Source organism: Octopus bimaculoides, chromosome 2 (assembly GCF_001194135.2).
Source record: "Octopus bimaculoides isolate UCB-OBI-ISO-001 chromosome 2, ASM119413v2, whole genome shotgun sequence".
NCBI classification, from domain to species: domain Eukaryota; kingdom Metazoa; phylum Mollusca; class Cephalopoda; order Octopoda; family Octopodidae; genus Octopus; species Octopus bimaculoides.
In genome coordinates this window covers 135,135,735-135,158,544 of record NC_068982.1, presented here as the reverse complement: position 1 = coordinate 135,158,544, position 22,810 = coordinate 135,135,735, and the positions used below count along the sequence as shown (strand labels likewise).

The 22,810-nt window shown below is 38.5% G+C and overlaps 1 protein-coding gene across 1 annotated transcript in view; it reads left to right on the top strand.

Moving 5' to 3' along the window:
• Window positions 1-22,810, top strand: part of LOC106873490 (pyridoxal kinase) — a 55,590-nt gene that overhangs the window by 8,845 nt on the left and 23,935 nt on the right. The window contains exons 2-7 of the mRNA XM_014920875.2: window positions 5,816-5,870; window positions 6,966-7,070; window positions 9,965-10,048; window positions 16,616-16,650; window positions 18,540-18,625; window positions 19,978-20,129. Coding sequence (XP_014776361.1) covers window positions 5,816-5,870; window positions 6,966-7,070; window positions 9,965-10,048; window positions 16,616-16,650; window positions 18,540-18,625; window positions 19,978-20,129 — 517 coding nt within the window. The remainder of the gene's footprint in view (window positions 1-5,815; window positions 5,871-6,965; window positions 7,071-9,964; window positions 10,049-16,615; window positions 16,651-18,539; window positions 18,626-19,977; window positions 20,130-22,810) is intronic.

The following is a 22,810-nucleotide window of genomic DNA, read 5'->3' as shown; positions in this document are numbered from 1 at the left end:
TTAGCAATAAAAAAAAAAAATGACCATCCCCAAGTACAACAATATCTGTTTCAACACACGATTTCATATCAGGAATCTTGCAATATAAATTGGTAAAAATAAAATTTTATTTTTATTAAAAGTAAGTACTAAATATTACTCTATTTTTTAAATAAAAATAAGTACTAACAAGAGCACTCAGAGAGTGCAAACCTCCACCAAGGCAACACCAATGTCCTCTCAACGATTAGCCAGAGATGATTTTTAAAATGAGAATATCTGAAATAAACTCGATTTCTCTCACAAACAAGAATACTAAAAATGAACCCAACCACTCTTAAAAACGAAGTAAAAAAAAAACGGAAAAATAATCCAGAATCCTTGTCCAGTACCGGATCAATCCCGAAATCTAATCAGTTCATGCTAATCATAAGGCCAAACATGCCTGAAAGTTTCATCTGAATCCATCCAGCAGTTCTTGTCCACAGACAAACAAACCAACAAACACAGCTGAAAACAATACCTCTGCCTTCGCTAACGGGAGGTAAATATTACTCTATTAATTAATAAAAGTGAGTACTAAATATTACATTATGGTCAATCCAATTAATTATACTTCATTCTTGAAATTTGTTTGCTTTGTGATTGCATGGCTTTGGGTTCAGTTCCACCGTGCAGAACCTTGAGCAAGTGTCTTCTACTCTATCTCTGGGTTGACCAATGCCTTTTGTATCAATATGGTAGAGGAACTGTGTAGAAACCTGCTGTGTGTGTCTATATATGTCTGTATGTCACCCACTTACCACTGTTTAACCCTTACATTACTGTATTTATTTTGAGATGCTCTGTATTTCTTTCAATTAATTTTAAATATAACAAAGAATTTAGTAAAATAACTTAGTTATCATTCAGCTAGTGTTAGAAACATAAATTGTGACTAAGGTTTGGTAGAAGATTTTAACTCAAAACTTATAAAAAAAAACAAAAACATTTGTACTCAGAGCCAGAACCGGTTTCAGCCGGTTTGGTAATGAAAGGGTTAACAACCACTTTTGGTTTGTTTATGTTTCTTGACTCAGTGGTTCAATAAAAAAGATCAACAGAAAAAGCACCAGGCTTAAAAATACATTAGTACTGGGGCTGATTTGCTTGTCTAAAACATTTCAGGGCAGTGCCCTAACTTGGCCACAATCTAATGACAGACATAAGTAAAATGTAGTTGCTTCCCAACCACATGGTTCTGAGTTCAGTCCCACTGCATGGCATCTTGGGCAAGTGTCTTCTACTATAGCCTCAGGCTGACCAAAGCCCTGTGAGTAGTTTTCAAAACTTAAAGAAAAGACGCCCATCGGGTGTGTGTGTATGTGTCCATGTTTGTCCCCCCACCCCACCACCACTGCCTGACAACCAGTGTTTGTGTGTTTGTATCTCCAAACTTAAAGGTTTGGCAGAAAAGAGACCGACAAAATAAAAACCAGGCTTAAAAAATTAAGTCATGACTCACTTTGTTAGACTAAAACCCTTCAAGGTGGTGGCCCAGCTTGGCCACAGGGAAATGACTGAAACAGATAAAAAAATCAATTCAAATACTTAAAATCAAAAAGTAAGCTGAGATTTATTAATCAGTTTAATTCTTTGAATATGACATTAACAGATTTATAGACAATCAGGTGGTATAGATTGTAAGTGATCTGTTTTACACGTTTTGCAGTTGAACAATTAAACATCACAAATGGTACAATTTACTTTCTGTCTTAATTATGATAATTATGTTTCTATTGTATAGCAACCACTGTAGACTTAGCATGGATAATTAGATAATTAGAATTCACTTCCTAATATCTTCGCCTCCCTGGCACTTGTGCCAGTGGCACGTGAAAAGACATTTGAGCGAGATCGTTGCCAGTGCCGATGGACTGGCTCCTGTGCAGATGGCACATAAAATACACCATTTCGAGCGTGGCCATCACCAGTACCGCCTGACTGGCCCTCATGCCTGTGGCACGTAAAAGCACCCACTACACTCTCGAAGTGGTTGGCGTTAGGAAGGGCATCCAACTGTAGAAACTCTGCCAAATCAGATTGGAGCCTGGTGTCGCCTCCTGGTCCACCAGTCCTCAGTCAAATCGTCCAACCCATGCTAGCATGGAAAGCGGACATTAAACAATGATGATGATGATGAAAATGATGTGAATCCTTCATGTAAATATAATCAATATAAACAGTTTCTGTCTACCAAATCCACTCACATAGCCTATTGTTATAATCAAAGATATTGAACATAGGACCATGTGGTTGGGAAGCAAACTTCTTACCACACAGCCATGCTTGCACTCATTTATTTTCCATTGACCTTGTTTCATTTGCTTGTTTTCCACTTCAGTCCTCCCTCGCCACTCACTGAGGAGAAAACAGCAGGATGTCACTTATTTGTGTATTTACTCTCCTATCATTTACATAATGATTGAAGTCTTTCCATGTTGTGCCAATGGGATAATATTTTCACTTTGATTGCAATAAGACACCACAACTGTAAATATTGATTTCAGCATTGGAATATCAAACAAGTTTTAAAATATAAAGGAATTTATTGATAAATATGAGTGAGATGAAAAAACACAAAATAAAAGATATAAATACTTAGACCTTTTTTTTTTGTCTAAGGCCATTACAATTTTTCAATGAAATCATGATTTTATGATGTTTTTGAATATTTTTAAACTAATCAATTACATGGTCACATACCATGGTGTATTTTTTTGTATTCATGCCCAGGTATGTGTGTCTACTTATCTAGTTACACCTCTACCTGCTTGCTTCTCTGCTTATCTATTCTACCTATTTGTCTATTCTACTCCTCCGTCCTGAAAAGTAGAAATTCACAACAACTACTTTTAGTTCGTTTGTGGAAGGGATTTTGTGATTATAATCTTTTCAAATTGCTGGTGTGTGTGTGTGTGTGTGTGTGTGGAGGAGGAGGAGAAGGGTGCCCTTGTTGGTTGGCTTTATTGGTTCAAAATGTGTGGCATCGTTTGTTTGTCTGTGAAGATCACTGCAGGAAGTCATGTGTTATCTCTTTGTTTTGCGAAGGTGTTTTCTCTTGGCTTTGTAGAACAGGGTGGCAAGATCTAATTAGGTTAAGAATTAATCCCTCATTCACTCATTGGGAGCTAAAAGTGTATGAAGAAACAGATGTCTTCAAGTTGGTCCACAATGTGGTGAGACATTTCTTGGCCTGGTGGAACAGAATAGCATGATACTCTTTTATTCTGTTACTTGTTTTAGTCACTTGACTGTGGCCATGTTGGAGTACTGCCTTAAAGGGTGTTTGTCGAAGAAATCGACCCCAGGACTTATTCTTTGTAAGCTTAGTACTTATTCCATCGGTCTCTTTTGCCGAACAGCTAGCGATGTCAGGTGGGGTTGTCAAGCGATGGCAGGGGGACAAACACAGACACACACGCACAAATATATACATATATATATAAGTTTCCGTCTACCAAATCCACTCCCAAGGCTTTGGTCAGCCTGAGGCTATAGCAGAAGACACTGGCCCAAGGTGCCATGCAGTGGGACTGTACCCGGAACCATGCGGTTGGGAAGCAAGCTTCTTACCACACAGCCATGCCTGCACCTATGATTAGCAAATTGGTATAGGAATTGATGAGTAACTTGTTTGTGGGTGAAGAACAGTTGGTGTGTAGTGTTAGTAGCATTTCATGTCTCACAGGTATATGCATTCATATATGGAGCTACATTCATACATAGATGAGGTACACACAACATACAAGCATTTACAGACCTGCTAACAAGATATACAGTTTTAAATGACATGCACTATACATAAAACACTTGTGGACATCAGGGCTAACACTGCTTACTTGTTAAAATTTCTCTTTTCATTTGATGCTGAATATCCATATTTATGTTTGTGGCTCCTAACTTTCTGCAAGTAAAATCTCATTTTTATATCTAAAATTCGATTTGAAGCTTCTTCAGGGGAATAGCTTGGAAAGAATGAGACAAAATTTACTATTGTAAATAAATACAATAGTAAATGGAATAAAATTTAATTTAAGTAATTAATTCTTCTTAAGTAAATTAATTCTTCCCTGAAATGCATTAAATACTTACCTACAGTGAGAATGAGAAATTAAGAAGTATAAATGTAAAATAGAATGAAATCAAACAAGAAACTTCATATTCAGTTTTAGCTACCATAAAAAGACAATGGTTTTGCTCGCAGAAACATGTTTATCTGAAGTTATAAATGCAAATTTATGTACAGCTGTTTTGTATGAAATGAGAACAATGTTATTTAATAATGGTGAAGCAATATTAGAGCTGGAATTCAGAATATAATTTCTCTGGAGCTAGTTTGTTCTAAGACCTTGAATAAGTTTCAAATTTGATTGTAAATTCTATTCAGACTTTTTGTGTGTGTGTGTGTGTTGTTTACTCTGTAATCAATGATCAAGTACCCTCAGCGGTAAACCCACTTCAAGTGTTATTATCATTTGAAACAATAGAGTAAAACTGTTCCTATTTTACTATCGTCTATCTGGTTTCAGTCATTAGACTGTGGCCATGCTGGGGCACCACTTTGAAGGGTTTAGTCAAACAAATTGACCCCCAGTGCTTATTCCTTTTTTAACTTTGGTACTTAATCTATTGGTGGGCATTGGAACATCCAGACTTTCCTAAATTTTTTTTTTTCTTCTTCCAAGCTTTTAGAATTCATAGGGTTGGTTCTCCAGTATCTATGGCATATAAGTGAATGGGACCCCATTTCATTGCAGGGTTCACAGCCAACAATTTCAAGAAGAGGGGGGGCAAGTCAATTACATTCAACCTGAATGGTTGACTGGTGTTTTATTTCATCAACCCTAAAGTAATGAAAGGCAAAGTCAACTTCCGTGGGATTTGAACTCAGAATGTCGAGTGCCAGAAATAATACCACTAAGCATTTTCTGCTATGTACAGAAGATCTTGCCAGCTCATCACCGTCAAATTATATTTTATCATTTGATTAATGTATTTCAGAGAAGAATTAATTTACGTTATCAAATTTTATTCCATTGAAGGTGGCAAACTGGCAGAATCATTAGCACGCCGGGCAAAATGCTTAGCGGTATTTCATCTGTTTTTACGTTCTGAGTTCAAATTCCACTGAGGTCGACTTTGCCTTTCATCCTTTCGGGGTCAATAAATATTAAGTACCAGTTGCATACTGGAGTCAATCTAATCGACTGCCCCCAACTCCATCCCCCAAAATTTCGGGCCTTGTGCCTAGAGTAGTACGGCTGCGAGCTGGCAGAAACGTTAGCACGCCGGGCGAAATGCTTAGCAGTATTTCGTCTGACGTTACGTTCTGAGTTCAAATTGCGCCAAGGTCAACTTTGCCATTCATCCTTTTGGGGTCGATGTAACCGACTTAATCCCTTTGTATGTTCTTGTTTGTCCCCGCTATGTTTAGCCCCTTGTGGGCAGTAAAGAAATAAGAAAGGAATTATTAGCACGCCAGGTGAAATGCTTAACAGTATTTTCTCTGTCTTTATATTCTGAGTTTAAATTCCACTGAGATTGACTTTGCATTTCCTCCTTTCAGGGCCAGTAAAATAACTAGTTGAGTGCTGGGGTCATTTTAATCAATTTTGTCCTTCCCTCAAACCTGCTGGCCTTGTGTTAAAATTTCAGACCATTTTTTATTCCATTGCTAAAGTTCAGATTTCATAATTATGATTGACTGAAAATAAAGTTATTGCTGACTATTATGTTTGATGTTAACGTATTTGTTACTAACTGAAATCACTTTTGTTTCTTTTCCCGACGTCAGCTCCATGGGTTTGAGACAAGTGCCATAAACTCTGTTCAACTCTCAAATCATACAGGTAGGTCATATCATTATTTTGATATCCACTTTTCCATGCTGGCATGGACCTGACTAATATCATTCATGGATAACAACAAATATTTTAGTGGTTGATGACAGTACTGTCTGATTGGCACCCGTGCCGGTGGCACATTAAAAGCACTATTTGAGTGTGGTCATTGCCAGTACCACCTGACTGCCTCCCATGCCAGTGGCATTTAAAAAGCACCATTTGAGCGTAGTCGTTGCCAGTACCAGCTGACTGGTCCCATGCCAGTGGCACATAAAAAGCACCATTGGAGCATGGTCATTGCCAGTGCCGCCTAACTGGCTCCCATGCCGGTGGCACGTAAAAAGCACCATTTGAGCGTGGTCATTGCCAGTGCCGCCTAACTGGCTCCCATGCCGGTGGCTTGTAAAGAGCACCATTGTAGCATGGTTGATGTCAGTACCACCTGACTGGCCCACGTGCTGGTGGCATGTAAAAGGCACCCGCTACACTCTCAGAGTTGTTGGCGTTAGGAAGGGCACCCAGCTGTAGAAACTTTGCTAGATCGGATTAGAGCCTGGTGCAGCCTCCTGGCTTGCCTGTCCTCAGTCAAATCGTCCAACCCATGCCAGCATGAAAAGTGAATGTTAAACGACGATGATGATGTTGTGTGTGCATGTGTGTGATGTAGGTGCAGGTCTGTCTGTGTTGTGGTGAGGTTCATTTTCCAGTCATGTTTTTGATTTCAGTGTGGTTCAGCCTTACTACAAGGCACTTTGGGAAAGTGTCTTCTACTATAGCCCCAGACCACCCAAAGTCGTGTGAGTGTGCTTGGTCATGTGTATCTCCATTTGTTTACATTTTCTCTGAACATCGTCAGCTACAATTGGTGGTAATGGCACTGATAAATATATATATATATATATATTTTAATGTAGTGATTTGTTTTGGCTGGTCAGAAAGTAACATATTGCTGCTTCAAACATTTTGGGGACTTATGAAAAACTGACCGATTTGTATGGATATATCACTTCAGCTAGCCTGAGTAAAAGGTGAAAGAGCTATTTTAAAATTCTAGTGCCGCTTTGGTATAAACACACACATCTATTTCCTTAATTTCTACAGGTTATCAGTATTTCAAGGGTCAAGTACTTGGTGCTAAAGAAATTGATGAGTTATATGAAGGGCTCAAGCTGAACAAATTAAACAGTTTCTCTTTCATTCTGACAGGTAAGTGTAAATCTAAAATAAAAGCAACTTTTCCTAAAATCTTTATTGCACATTAAAGAACGAAAGCCAAATTGTTTGCAGGAGTGGTCAGACAATACCAAGGTGAACAGGCTTCCTGTACAGCTATGATGTGTCAATGGTCAAGTCATACAGGTATTATTGTCACCATTCTCTAGCTGTTTGGACTGGTGACTCTGTTCTATTGTAATGTTGGACTACGTACTGGAATGTTTTTGGTTCAAATACATTTCAGAGATTCTTTCGGGTTGATAAAATAAGTACCAGTGGAACACTGGGGTCGATGAAATCGACTTACTCCTTCTCCCCAAATTGCTAGCCTTCTATCAACATTTGGTGGAGGCGCAATGGCCCAGTGGTTAGGGCAGCGGACTCGCGGTCATAGGACCGCGGTTTCAATTCCCAGACCGGGCGTTGTGAGTGTTTATTGAGCGAAAACACCTAAAGCTCCATGAGGCTCTGGCAGGGGATGATGACGAACCCTGCTGTACTCTTTCACCACAACTTTCTCTCACTCTTACTTGCTGTTTCTGTTGTACCTGTAATTCAAAGGGTCAGCCTTGTCACACTGTGTCATGCTGAATATCCCCCAAGAACTACGTTAAGGGTACACGTGTCTGTGGAGTGCTCAGCCACTTGCACGTTAATTTCATGAGCAGGCTGTTCCATTGAACTGGAACCCTCGACGTCGTAAGCGACGGAGTGCCAACAACAACAACAATCAAAATTAGCACTGTTATGCTAATTAGTCGAGGAATGAAGAGTAGTGGAATGATTGATTTAAAAGCTTCTCAGACTGATTGGAGGAAGAGATGGTCAACTTGAACCAGAAACCTGACTAAAGTTCCTGCAGCAGAGTAAACTCCACTAAAGTCACCTAGGGACTGGATGTGGTGGATGATGACAGATTAAGTCTGCCACCCACAAAGCATTTCGTCCTGAACTCTAGCACTTGCATCAATCCATCACCTTAGACTGGTTTATTTATTTTACTGACCCTTGAAAGGATGAACTCTGTGATGTCCTTGTTAAATTTGAACTCAGTGTGCCAAACGCAGGAACAAATACTGCAAGGCATTTTGTGTTATGCTCTAACACCTCTGTCAATTTTCTACTTACATATCTGTTGAGTTAGAACCTAACCAAACGGTGGTGAGTTTGTATTTGTATTACTAATGCCGTACCATAACCAAGTTACATAACTCTAGCTGGCTTGGATGGAGTGAATTCTGGAGTCTGAAGAAACTGGTGCTGGTCTGTGTTGGGAACAATTAGTGAATAGAAATTTAATTGTTGTAAGGGGACATCTTCATCCTCATCATTATTTAACGTCTACTTTGCCATGGTTGTATGGGTCAGACAGAATTTATTCAAACAGACTTTCTACTACTGGGTACCTTTCCTGTCACCAACACTCACCTGAACAGGTGCCTTTTTATGTGGTACCAGAACAGGTGCCTATTTATCTGGCACCAGAACAAGTGCCTTTTTATGTGGCACCGGTACTAGCAGGGTCACAAAAAAAAAGAAAAATCCCTTACTTGAAAAGTTGGTTATGCTTGACAACAGGAATCACTTCTGACTATAAAAATCATGCCTGAAATCCCTCCCTCGATCACATCAAAGCTGTGCTTAAACAAATGAGTGAATTTCTTTTTGTTCAACAATTTTTATTCCTCTGTATAGTTAGTGTTTTATGGTTCAGGTTGACTGCTGAAATTTCTCATTACTAAGGTAGACTTATTGTTTATATTCTTTTTTTTTATATTTTCTGAATGAAATCCACACTACCTCTGTCATTAAAGAGTGTCAGAAACTAAAAAAAAATGCAATGAAATCTTTCTTTCAAACAATAAAATTGTTTATATCTGATAATAAAATTTTAATTTACGAGAGAAAATTTCTGGTTTCTTTCAATTAAAATATACCTGAATGTCTAAATTCAATGCTTCTGGTTGATACTTCATAAAATACATGTTTATTATGTGTCCTCTTATTTATGTGTCCTCACTGACAGTTTCATATCATTGGCTTACTTATCCTATTTTACGTTTCAAGTTTTCTGTTCTAGTTTTGTTTTTGTTGTTTTTTTCTTAACTTCTATCTTCTGCTTCTTTATGTATTAAGGTCACAAATATAGTCAATCTGAGACTGATCTGATGTCATTTTATGCATTGTATATGCCCTTAGAAAACCTGTCTTTTGGAGGGCTGGGGTTTTTTTTTTTTTTTTAATTGCTAGGAATCTCTCTACACTATTTGGTTAGTCATGTTGACTGAATTTCATTTTTTGTATCCAAACAATGTATACCTATTTCAATTTTGTCTATATGTATTTGTGTGTATGCATGCACACACACACACACACACACACACGCTTGTATATAAAGACATTATTGTGTGGTTAAGAAATTTGTTTCCCAACCACATGGTTTCTGTTTCTGTTTCCATCCCACTTTGTGACACATTCAGCAGGTGTCTTCTGCTATAGACTCAGACAGACCAACGCCTTGTAAGAAGATTTGACTGACAGAAACTGAAAGAAGTCCTTCGATATATATTACATATAAATGTTATAAACTGGAGCTGTTAAGATTTTTATTTAAGTTTTTTAGTAATTTTTTTTTATAATCGCTTTAGTTAGTTTTATTTTGGTGACTGTCTTAATTCACAAATATTGCATCATAAAGCGTTTGCTACTGTATTTAAACTCTACCTGACCATTTACCTTTGTCTATTTTGTGTCATTTCTGAAATTAATTTAGACATGGGCATTGCCAAAACCTGTTTTTACTTACCCTTTCTTTCATTTTTGTTCTCGTCTCTTACATTTCTTTATGGTTTATTATTTTCTACTTGGTATATTATTATATACAGGTTACATGGCCTCAAAGTCTTTTCTGGAAAAAGTGGGTGAAGCAATAAGAGAAATGAAACAAGAAAATCCCAACACAATATATTGTAAGACTCTGTTTTCTCTTTTCATTTGTTTCTTGTTTAAGTCCCAGCAGAAGATATGATAATATAAAAACACCTGCCCAACAATGGAAGGTCTGTAAGCTCATGCTATTTAACTCAATAACTTTTTTGCTGAATTGAAAACTTATAAAAAAAGGAGGGCATGTGTCCTATTAATTGCCATTTAAAAAAAATTTAATATTTTGTATCCAGTTTTCAATGCACACAGATTAAATATTTTTATCCTTGCTTTAAAAAACCCCCAGATAAGTGGTTTTATCTTCCTGGTTGCTCTATTGAAACTGGGTGAGGGTTGTCGGTTTGAGAAAATAACATGCAGCTTGTTACAATTACATGTAGAGAATAAAACTTAAACCTCCATTCATTGTATTTCTAAATGTTGAATGACAGAGTTAAGCAGGATAACATCTACTATAATAATACTCTTGTGTTTTTCTCTGTCACAACATATGAATGAGAAAGGAGGGGGTGATAGATGAATAAGGAAGAAAGGGGTGATAGCAAATTGGTAATGGGAGTGTTTCAACTATATGTGAGTATATGTGTCATCATCATCATCGTCGTTGTTTAACATCCGCTTTCCATGCTAGCATGGGTTGGACGATTTGACTGAGGACTGGTGAACCAGATGGCTACACCAGGCTCCAATCTGATTTGGCAGTGTTTCTACAGCTGGATGCCCTTCCTAACGTCAACCACTCCGAGAGTGTAGTGGGTGCTTTTACGTGCCACCAGCATGAAAGCCAGTCAGGAGGTACTGGCAAGGGCTATGCTCGAAATGGTGTATTTTACATGCCACCTGCACAGGAGCCAGTCCAGGGGCACTGGCAACGATCTCGCTCAAATGTCTTTTCATGTGCCACTGGCACAAGTGCCAGGACAGCAACGTTGGTAACGATCATGCTCAAATGGTGCTATTTACGTGCCACTGGCTCGGAAGCCAGAAAGCTGATGCTCTGGCAATGATCATGCTTGGACGGTGCTCTTAGTGATCTACTGGTACAGGTGCCATCACGATTTCGGTACCGTAAAAGGAAAGTATGTGTGTGTGTGTGTGCAATGGAAGTGGGATAGTGAACATTCAACACTAAAAAGAAATATCAAACAGTGTTTCAACTCTGTGTAAGTATGTGTGCATGTACAAAGGAAGTGTGTGAATGTTTGTATGTGTGAACCAGCGTTCTTTCAATAACAAATGATGATTGATGTCACACCTCAAAAGACAACCATTAGATAACATTGACAAGTGTATTAATTTGATTTACCATCCATCATCATCATCATCGTTTAACGTCCACTTTCCATGCTGGCATGGGTTGGACGATTCGACTGGGGACTGGGGAGCCAGATGGCTGCACCAGGCTCCAATCTGATCTGACAGAGTTTCTACAGCTGGATGCCCTTCCTAACGCCAACCACTCTGAGAGTGTAGTGGATGCCTTTTACATGCCACCTGCACAGGAGTCAGTCCAGCAGCACTGGCAACTACCTCACTCAAATGTTTTGTTCACATGCCACTGGCACAAGTGCCAATTTATATATAAAAATACTACAGTTAGCTGTTATTTTTGACGGTACAGGACCAGCTAGTAAATAAATAAAATGCACTTCTTTCTTGGATGATCCTTCAAAAGTGATATTAACAACAGAACTTCATCTTAAAATAGATGTGGTCAATTTAGCATTAAATTGCAACCTTAGTTGAATTACTATTTCAGAAGTGCAGTTATAAGTAAGGACTTACCCTGATTCACCATTATTCCCATGTCTGCTCTGGTCTGGACCCTAGTTATGGCTTAAAAAGCAGAATTCAGTCAAGTGCCTTAGGGTTGGTCCTTAGACATGTTTTACTTAGGCCCACCATTGATGGACATGCACCGATGTCAAGTGAATCAGTCATCCAGCCTGACAATTACATAGGACCTGTGCTTCAAGGATAAACACGAGAGAGCAGGAGATTAGAGCAAGGAATTGTAAATAATTGTAAATAAACCAACAGAACAATGGCGGAGAGCTTGCAGAAACGTTAGCACGCCGGGCGAAATGCTTAGCGGTATTTCGTCTGCCATTACATTCTGAGTTCAAATTCCGCCGAGGTCAACTTCGCCTGCCTTTCATCCTTTCAGGGTCGATAAATTAAGTACCAGTTACACACTGGGGTCAATGTAATCGACTTAATCCCTTTGTCTGTCCTTGTTTGTCCCCTCTGTGTTTAGCCCCTTGTGGGCAATAAAGAAATAAGAAGGCAACAAGATGTTCTTTGATGCTGACTATCTATAACAGCAGTGAATCAAGACTGAAATTAACGAGCTGTTGTTGTTGTTGTTTAATTCCAGCTTAGTTTAGTTGAAAAGTTGAAGCAGACCTATGATCAAAGATGCCCCTACTGTGACCATCCAGTTCTAAAATAGGTTCTTATAAGCACTCAGCTCACGCTATAAAGTGGTCGGCAATAGGAAGAGCATCCAGCCATAGGAAGCATGCCAGAACAGACAAATGGGGTCTGAACAGCCCCCTGGTTGGTCAACTCCATGTCAAACCATCCAACCCATGCCAGCATGGAAAACGGACATTAAAGGATGATGATACATTTATATATTTATAATGGACATGCTGCAACTTCTGTCTCCCTTCTCTATTTTTCTGTCGTTACAATAATGGGCCTCTTCAGAGCTGTTTTGTCTTGTACTTCTACCACTCAGATACCCCAAACTCACTCCTCTCTCTGCCTCTTGTTTCTTTGTTACATCAAACTCCCTGTCCTCACCTGTGCCAACTGCTATTCCTAGTCCTATCTTCCTAGAACATCATCCCTTTGGAATCTTTTCTTTGCTCACTTTGTTTTTTTAATCCTGCAGCTGTTGACATGCAAAGATCAAATATCAGTCTTCCTCCAGGAAGACTGATATATATATATATATATATATATATATATATATACCAAACATAAATTGAAAACAGAACACAAAGGATATCGTGGTACATGTGCTTCAAGCTTTATAAACAATATGTTATTACATCAGCATAGGTATATTATTGATATATTGATATAAAAGATGGTTTAAAGCTCTCTTTAGCTGCAAGCATTGCTAGTCCAAAGATTACATCACAAAAGAAAAAGTACACTTAGTATTATCCATTATAATAGGTTTATCACATTCCTTTAACACATACCCTAACAATGTTTGCGGCTGAAGAGAGCTTTAAACTATCTTTTATATCAATAATATACCTATGCTGATGTAATAACAGATTGTTTATAAAGCTTGAAACACGTGTACTGCAATACCCTTTGTGTTCTGTTTTCAATTTATGTTTGATATATTCTCTCACCTCTGGCACTATCTGGCATATGCAGGTGCTTACACTTATCAAGTATTACCTTTAAACTTACAGTACCTACGTATATACATATATATATATATATATATATATATATATATTTTCTACAGCATGAAATCTGTTCTGTTCTGGCACTTATCTTTCTAACTTTAACCCGTCACCTCATAGCATGCAGCTGACTTCCTCTGTTGTAGCCCAACTCAGTCAAAGGGGATTTTAGTCTTGCAAACGGTTTGGTGACCCCCTTAGTAATGCTGGTGTCACAAAAAAGTGCTTGGTACACTCTGTGAAGCAATTGGCATTAGGAAGAGCATCTTGTCATAGAAACCATGTCAAAACAGAGACTAGAACACAATGCAGTCATCAGATCTGTTGGATCCCGTCAGCCCATCCAGTCTATGCCAGCATGAGAGATGAACATTAAATGATGATGTATTCATGTATATGCATGTAGATATATACAGGATGGCCCAAAAGTAGGTTTACAGTTATTCAATTATCTCTTTTGCATTCATATATTAACAGTTTAATTTCTTAAATATAAAAAAAATATGAAACCATTATTCTATGCTAATTTAGTTAATTTTGTCAAGCTCCATTCTCAGTTTTTAAGATAGAAATTTAAATGTGATAAAATGTTTTAAAAGAAATTTTAAAGTGTTTACGTGATAACTGTAAACCTACTTTTGGGCCACCCTGTATTTTAGGGTGAGATCTGGGTGTTATACCCAGCATGGCAAGTCCAGTGTAGTCTCCTGCTTGATTTGTAGAAGTGTGCAAGGTACATAATTCTATTTGCCTTAGCTCTGTTTCATTTTTGATGTTTCATTGCTAGAAATGCCATCCAACTGTATGAAAATGAACGAACCACAATAAGCTCACTTATCCTCTTTCACGTAATGTTAGCACAGTAAATCATTTGAAGAGTAAACATATTCATGTATATGTGTGTATCTGTTTATTGAGTGGTTCTAATGTATACGTATGTATATTTATGTGAATGACTTACAGAATAGAAGTTACATGAAACTGCTTTTTTGATATTGGAAAACTATTTTGATTTAATGCTCAGTAGTGAATTCCTTTTCTCCATCTTGCTTACAACAGTCTAAGACACTTCAGGCTTTTTGTTTATGTTAGGAAAAAAAAAAAAAAGATTGACAGGATGGATAATGGATGGATAGAACCATCAGAACATTGGAGAAAATGCATTGCTGTATTTCTTTTGGCTTTTTACTTTTTGATTTCAAATCCTGGTGAGGGCATCTTTACCTTTCATGCCACCAGAGGGCTGAAAAGAATAAAGTGCCAGTGTTTGGCAAGTAGTAGAAGGGGGTGATGGTATCGACTAGCCCCTTCCCTCAAAACTGCTGTTCTTGTATCTAAATAAGAAACCATTGTTCTTTAAACTGGTGGAGTCACTGATTTGCAGTATTTGTTCCTGGACTTGACATTCTGATTTCAAATCCTGCTGAGGTCATCTTTGCTTTTCATCCCTCCCGGGGGCCAATAAGAATAAAGCACCAGTGCTTGTCAAGTACTAGATGGCATAATGGTATCAACAGACCCTTTCACTCTAAAATTGTTGGCCTTTTATCTAAATAAACCATTATTATTCAAACTGGAGGAATCGTTAGAGTGCTGGAAATATTGTCTTGCAGTATTTATTCTTGGACTTCACATTCTGAGTTCAAATCCTACCGAGATCAACTTACTTGTTCATCCCCACCCTCTCTGGGGTTGATAGAATGAAGGACCAGTCAAGTACTGATGTCAGTGTAATTGACTAATCCCATTCCCTTAAATTTGCTGACATTGTCCAAAAACTAGAATTACTACTATTAAAGTGGCAAGCTGGTAGAGTTGTTAGCACAGCAGGCAAAATGCTTCACAGCATTTTGTCAGTTTTTACAATCTCAGTTCAAATTCCACCACAGTCGACATTGCCTTTCAGCCCATCAGGGTTGATAAAATAGTGCCAGCTGAGTCCTGAGGTTGATAAAATAAATACCAGTTGAGTACTGGTGTCAATATAATCAACAAAACTTTAGGCCTTCTGTCTTTAGTACAAAGGATTATTATTATTATTATTATTATTATTATTATTATTATTATTATTATTTTATTGTCTTTGCACAGCTTCTAACACTGCAGATGTACTACAGTGTCAGCTGTTCACTACCAGTAAACTAAGGTAACACCCCTTATTTTTCGAGCACCATCCGGAGTATTCGAATGGTTCCAAACAATGCTGTTTTCTGCAAGTGCTCCACCCTTATTGCAGCCCCTATTTGTTCCATGTACTTCTCGAGATTTTTACTCACTGTTCCCAGGGCTCCAACAATTATTAGTACTACTACCACCTTTTTCATTGACCACAGCCGCTTAACCTCCCAAGCTAACCTGTCATATCTATCGACTTTTCTTTCTTCCTTATCGCATACCTTGTCAGCTGGGTGCACTATATCTATGATTCAGCATTGTTTGCTTTCTTTCTCAATTAACACGGTCTGGTTTCCTATTCTCTATCTGATCATTATTATTATTATTATTATTATTAATATTATTATTATTATTAGTATTCATATAGTGAGCTGGCTGAAACATTAGCATATTGGACAAAATGCTTAGCTACATTCCTTCCAACTCCTTATGTTTTTGAGTTCAAGGTTAAAATACGCACATACACCCGATGGGCTTCTTTCAGTTTCCAAGTCTACCTACAAAGCTTTTGGTCCAACAAGTGCCATAGTAGAAGACACTTTCCCAAGGTGCCACACTGTGGGACTGAATTCAAAATCCTGTGTTTAGGAAGTGAACTTCTAAACCATGTTGCCACAGCTGCACCTACCATGTTGCCACACCTGCATAAACTATGTTGCCACACCTGCACCTACAGCCATATCTGTGTGCATGTGCGTTCATGAATATTTACATCATTCTGTACATCAAAGCATTGAGTCAAATCAATGACGTTTTTGTTGTCATTTCCCTGCCAACAATCTTCATCTGGTTCTGGGCTTTCAAAATCGAGTGGAATGAATAAAGAAAATCCCTTACTTGAACAGGTAAGTTTGTGAGAGAAAGAGCATCCATGCGTCAGTAAAATAATACCTGTCAGTAATATATATTTGTCCATCCCATACTAGAATGGGAAAATGGACAGGTTAAATCAAAATATAATACTCGTTCCTTAATGTCTTGCAGTGTGTGATCCTGTCATGGGTGATAATGGAGAAATGGTAAGTTCTTTCATTGTTTTTTTTTACAATCATTTCATAAAATATATTTATAAACTTTGACTTAGCATTATTTTAGTTAATTTTAGTGAACACGATTAAGGCCATGCTGGAGCACTGCCTATTTCAAACACTTGGTTATTAAACAGTGATTGCCTACATACACTGAAACGATTCACTGCTGAGTGTTGCAAGGCAAGGATGAAAGTAAGTGTACACAGATCAAGACATTGGTCCACTCAGGAAAGTACACGTGGGTGGAACATCACTGAGGCAAGCAGGGATGTTTAAGTATCTCAGGGCCAAATTAATGAGTGATAGACAGTAGGAGGCTAAATTGGATGCTAGAAATGCAAGTAGCAGCAGAGTAGTGCACCGGCTCTAACATCAAATCCTCAGAAGATGAGAGGTTGGTAAAAATGCCAAACTTGCTTTTTTCAACTCTGTTTTCCTGTCTATCCTCACCTACAGTCCGGAACAGTGGTTCCCAAACTTTTTAGAGACGCGACCCACTATTTATGACACCAGTTTGTGGCGACCCATTTAACTCTACCGTTTATCAGACAGGCTCTATTGATCCATCTACTGTCTAGCTGCTGTCTATTCCAATCATTTCATTGGCTAATTAATAGCCTCCTGGTAATCACTCCTATACTGTTTTGAATAATTTATAAACTTATTAGTGAAATCCATACTGTCTTATTTATTTAAATTTTTTACTATTTATATTAAATGTGAAACAAAACGTTTTGTAACTGTTTCAACATCTCCATACCCTATGGGCAGGTATTAACTCTAATACAAAACCTCAAAGCAGTAACTGTTATTGGCTCGGTCAGTGTTGTACTGCGCCTAGTTAAATAGGTAAAAACAGACTTTTCCTTTTTACGATTAAGTACGAATAAATAACTTGAGAAAATGACCACCTCTGATATGTTAAGTTTGTGAAAAAAGCCTACTGCTTGATAAAACAACCAGTCTGGTATAGAAAACATGAGTCTTGAACTATCTCGATAGACAGCAGTTAATCAAAGCTAATGCGTAATTTTATAACTTTTTGCGACCCACTAGGATTCCGTTCATAGTTTGGGAACCACTGGTCTGGAACATTGGGTTATGACAAAGAGTACAATTTCATACAAGTTATTGAAATAGGATTCCTCTGAAGGATCTCTGGAGTAATATTACTAACAGGATGAATAGCTCAGAGATCAGGGAGTCTCTCTAAATTGAGCTGCTATTTCTCTGCATTGAGAGGTCACAACTCTGCTGCTATTGACTTGTGATTAGAATGTTGCCAGAAAGAATCACAAGACAAATTCTTCAAGCCAAGCCAACCAGCAGGAAACAGTTGGATCATATCCATAGTCTTAGTTGGTTGCACTTGGGAATCCAGCTGAACAGTGTGAAGACTGTTGCTTCTGATAGGACCCTTTGGAAGAGATGCCTGAAGATTTTACCTCCACAACCTTCCCAGGAATTGTGGGTGGGGAAAATGGATGGAATTATTATAAAACAAGCAAAGTAATTCTTATTTACTATACATGACTAAGGTAATATAATATTAATGACATATGGGAAAGAGAATACTCTTTTCTATTCTAGGGACAAGGCTCGAAATTTTTGGGAGGGAGTCAGTTGATTAGATTGACCCCAGTACACAACTGGTACTTAATTTATCGACCCCGAAAAGATGAAAGGCAAAGTTGACCTCGGCGGAAATTGAACTCAGAATGTAAAGACAGATGAAATACCACTAAGCATTTCACCCGGCATGCTAACGTTTCTGCCAGCTCACTGCCTTGGGGAAGAGAATATTAATAATGTATATGTATTTATGTGTACACATCAGCACACATGTATATAATTTTTGGGTTTTTTTTTCCATTTAGTATGTTCCTGAAGAATTGCTCCCTGTCTACCGAGATATACTTGTACCACTTTCTGATATTACAGTCCCTAACCAATTCGAAGCTGAGTAAGGAACTTGTTTATGCATTATGCACGGATTTAATTCTACAACATGTATATTTATTGACTATTTATGTTGTTTATATTTAATTAAAGGCACAGATATGGGTGTGTAGCTAAGGAGTTTGCTTTGGAACCATGTGATTAGGAGTTCAGTCCCACTGAATATATATTGTCTGCTGGCATTCTGTACTATAGCCACAGGTTGACTATTGTCTTGTGAGTGAAACTGGTGCCAATTCTGTCGTGTGTGTGTGTGTGTGTGTGCATGTATTTCATCAGCATCATTTAACATCCATTGTCCATGTTGGCATGGGTTGGACAGTTTGACTGGGCTGGCATGCTGGAAGGCTGTGCCAGGCTCCAGTCCCATTTGGCATGGTTTTCTACAGCTAGATGCCCTTCTTAATGCCAACCACTCCAAGAGTATAATGGGTGCATTTACGTGCCACCTGCACAGGTGCCAATTTGTGTGACACTGGTATCTGCCATGAATGCGATATTGCTCAGCTTGATGGGTCTTCTTCTCAAGCATGACATAACACCAAAGGTCTTGATCATTGCCTCTGTGAGACCCAACACTTGAAAGGTACTCGACCACCTCACCTCCATGTGGCCCAACACTCGAGCAGAACTCAGCCACTTTGCCTCTGTGTGGTCCAATGCTCAAAAGGAACTCAGCCACTTTGCCGCCATGAGGCCCAATGTTCAAAAAATGTTCTTTATGTGCCACCAGGGTCCTCTCAAGCACAGCACATCACCAAAGGTCTCGGTTACCAGTCATTGCCTCTGTGAGTCTCTAAGTTCAAAGATCATGCTTCACCACCTCATCCTATGTCTTCCTGTGTGTGTTTGTATGAGTAAGTTTGTATTCCCCCTCTCATCTTCACATGTTTTCACCAACTGTAAACAACATCTTTGCTATGAATGCAGTCGGTGTTCTTTGTTTGCAACCAACTATAAAAAGCACGTCTGAGCTGTTCGTCATTTGATAGTTGAGAATTATTACCTTGCTTCAAAACAGACGAGAGCTGGCAATGGGAAGGGCTGGTGCAGTTGTTTCCAGTGCATGCAAGCTGGTGCAGCTGCTTACATGTACATACAAGCACTGACGTGCAAGCATGTGCTGTCACTCCCAGGTACATAATACAACCACTCACAGGTGCGTGCAGTTGTCCACATGCAGTTGCTAACACAGTCACCCACATTTTTATGCACATATTGCCACATACGCATTTTCCCATGATATTTTCACAAGCATATTTTTACATACACATTTTGCACATGTATACACAAGCATATCGTATGCTCTGATATTGTTCTCTACCAACATTTTTTTCTTTTACTTTTTCTTTTTAGGTGTCTTACAGGAATAAAGATTAATAACTTAACAGATTCCATTAAAGCTATAGAATGTATTCACAAATTAGGAGTGCAAACTGTCATAATGTCAAGCAGCACGCTGGGTAAAGGAACTAATACCCTTGTATGCATAGCCAGCAGATACACAGGTTGGTCTATAACTTACACCCATTATGTATACTTTGACAGGGTGGCAACAATTTCAAAGTTTCTATGATGATTTTGTAGATGAAGACAGGGGCAGTGGGTGAGTGCAAATAGTAACGATAATTGTTGTAATCCCTGTCACTCTAAGTTCAAATCTTGGTTTTTGCTTTACATCTCAATTGTTGATTTCATAAAATAGCTACCAGTAATATACTGAATTAGTTTAGGGTGATAATCTGGCTTGCCTTTTATCAAAGATGAACTGAATCAGGTGTGATTACAAAAGTATGTCTGAAGTATATAATCCAATAAAATCCATATTTATAGGACCTTGAGCAAGTATCTTCTATTGTAGCCCCGTGTCCAATCAAATCCTTGTAGATTTGGTAGATGGTAGCTGAAAGAAGCTCATCATGTGTGTATGTGTGTGCTGATGTGAGTTCATACTTTCCTTTGTGTGCTTGCTGATTGTAAAATATAGCTTTGTTACTGGTGGTGTTTGCTTGCAGTCCACTACAAAAGTATGTCCAGGGTTCTTGATATGTTGAACAAACTTTGTAAACAAAGGGCTCATTCACACGGTGTCATTTGTTTCCAGTGCTTCATGTAAACATGTCTGAGCTGTTTCTTGTTTGGGCAAACAAATGAAATTTGATAGCAGGATCATCTGACCATAAATTTTCTCCCAACTTACTCCCATCTGATCTATGTGAGTATGGAAAAGTACATGTTAAAATGATGATGAACATCATCATCGTCATCACCATTTAACATCCATTTTCCATGCTGGCAAGGGTTGGATGGTTTGACAGGACAGGAACTGGCATGGCCAGGGGCTGCACCAGGTTCCATAGTCTGTTTTGGTTTGGTTTCTACAGCTGGATACCCTTCCTAAGGCCAACCACTTTACAGAGTGTTCTTGCTGCATTTTTATGTGGTGCCAACACTGGTGCTTTTGTAAGAGGACCAGCAGGGTGCCTTTTTTAATGTAGTGCCAACATGGGTGGCCTTTTTAATGTGGCACCAGTATAGGCTGATGTTAATGAAGTTTTAAGAAAAGTATTATTTTAAAGGCTGTGAGATTAGTAATTAAACAAAGAATGGGGATTGACTGGTCCTCTCCTATGGTAGCCAAATAACTGGTACGCAAAAGTACCAATAAAATGGACACCAACAGGATGAAGGACTGAGAGGGAAATTTACAGGCCACCAGGTGTTGAAACTTTCAAGAGGATTTGGAGGCTGTCAAGAGACACTGAGAAAACATAGAAACACACAAATGGTTGAGGAGATTTGCCTTTCTGATGCTTTCAAACATTCATGGAATTGACTAATTAACTGTTAACATTTAATGCATAGAGCATTAAAATGCTGACTAGGAATAGATGTGTGAGGAGGAAAAAGCAGAAGTAGCATTATTAATCAATGACAAAAAGCTTTTGTGATCTTCAACTAAAACCGTTTTATATAAACCATTCCTATCATCAATGATATTTAAAACCTGTTTTTTTTTTAAATCCTTTTACATAGACTTACAGTCTGTGACATTTGTCAATCTTTTGTCCTGTCATTTTATTTGTTATCCATCAGAAGTTAAGCTTAAATATTTCAGTACTCTACAGATTCATATTTGATCTGACTTAAAAGAAACCCTCTCTCCCTCTTTCTCTCTCTGTATATGTGTTGTGTATATATATGTATATATCATCATCATCATCGTTTAACGTCTGCCTTCCATGCTAGCATGGGTTGAACAATTTGACTGAGGACTGGCGAACCAGATGGCTACACCAGGCTCCAATCTGATTGGTGCAGCCTTCTGGTTTCACCAGTCCTCAGTCAAATTGTCCAACCCATGTTAGCATGGAAGGCGGACGTTAAACGATGATGATCAAGAGGGGTGAAGCTGTTTGATAAAAGGAGGATTGGGGATTTGATGGGAATGCAGGGGTTTGAGGAATGGTTGGTATGGGCATGTGTTGAGGAGGGTGATTGCATTTGTGGTAAATGGAGCGCGAAAGCGAGGTACACCAAGGAAAAGGTGGAGGGGACAGGTGGAGGAAGAGATTGGGAGGGTTGGTTTGAAAGAAGAGGATACCCAAAACCAGGCAAGATGGAGAGATAGTGTGAGGGCAGTTGCTATGACACTGAGGTAGATCCGGCCACCCTCGTTAATGGGGACAAAACCCGGATTTAAAACACTGGATGATTATGATTTTTATATATAAATAAAAAATTATCATTTAGCATCCACTGTCCATGGTGGCATTGGTTAGATGGTTTGCATGGAATTGGTAAACTAGCAAGCTGCATCAGGTGCCAGTATATAATCGATTTACCATCCACTTTTCCATGCTTAATTAGGTCAGATGGAGTTTACTGGAGGCAGATTTTCTATAACTGAGATGCCTTTCTTGTTGCTAACCCTTGTTTCTAAGGAAGGTAATATTTCTCCATGGCCAGACATGTCTCTGCAGAATATTGGAAATGAATGACACTGCTTGTATGACTGACATTCATTTACGACTAACATGTAATATCAAGAGGACACACACACACACACACGTGCATGCACGCAAACATACACATGCAAACACACACACATTCACACAAACACACCCACACATTCACGTAAATACGCACACATTCACACAAACACGCACACACATTCACACAAACACAC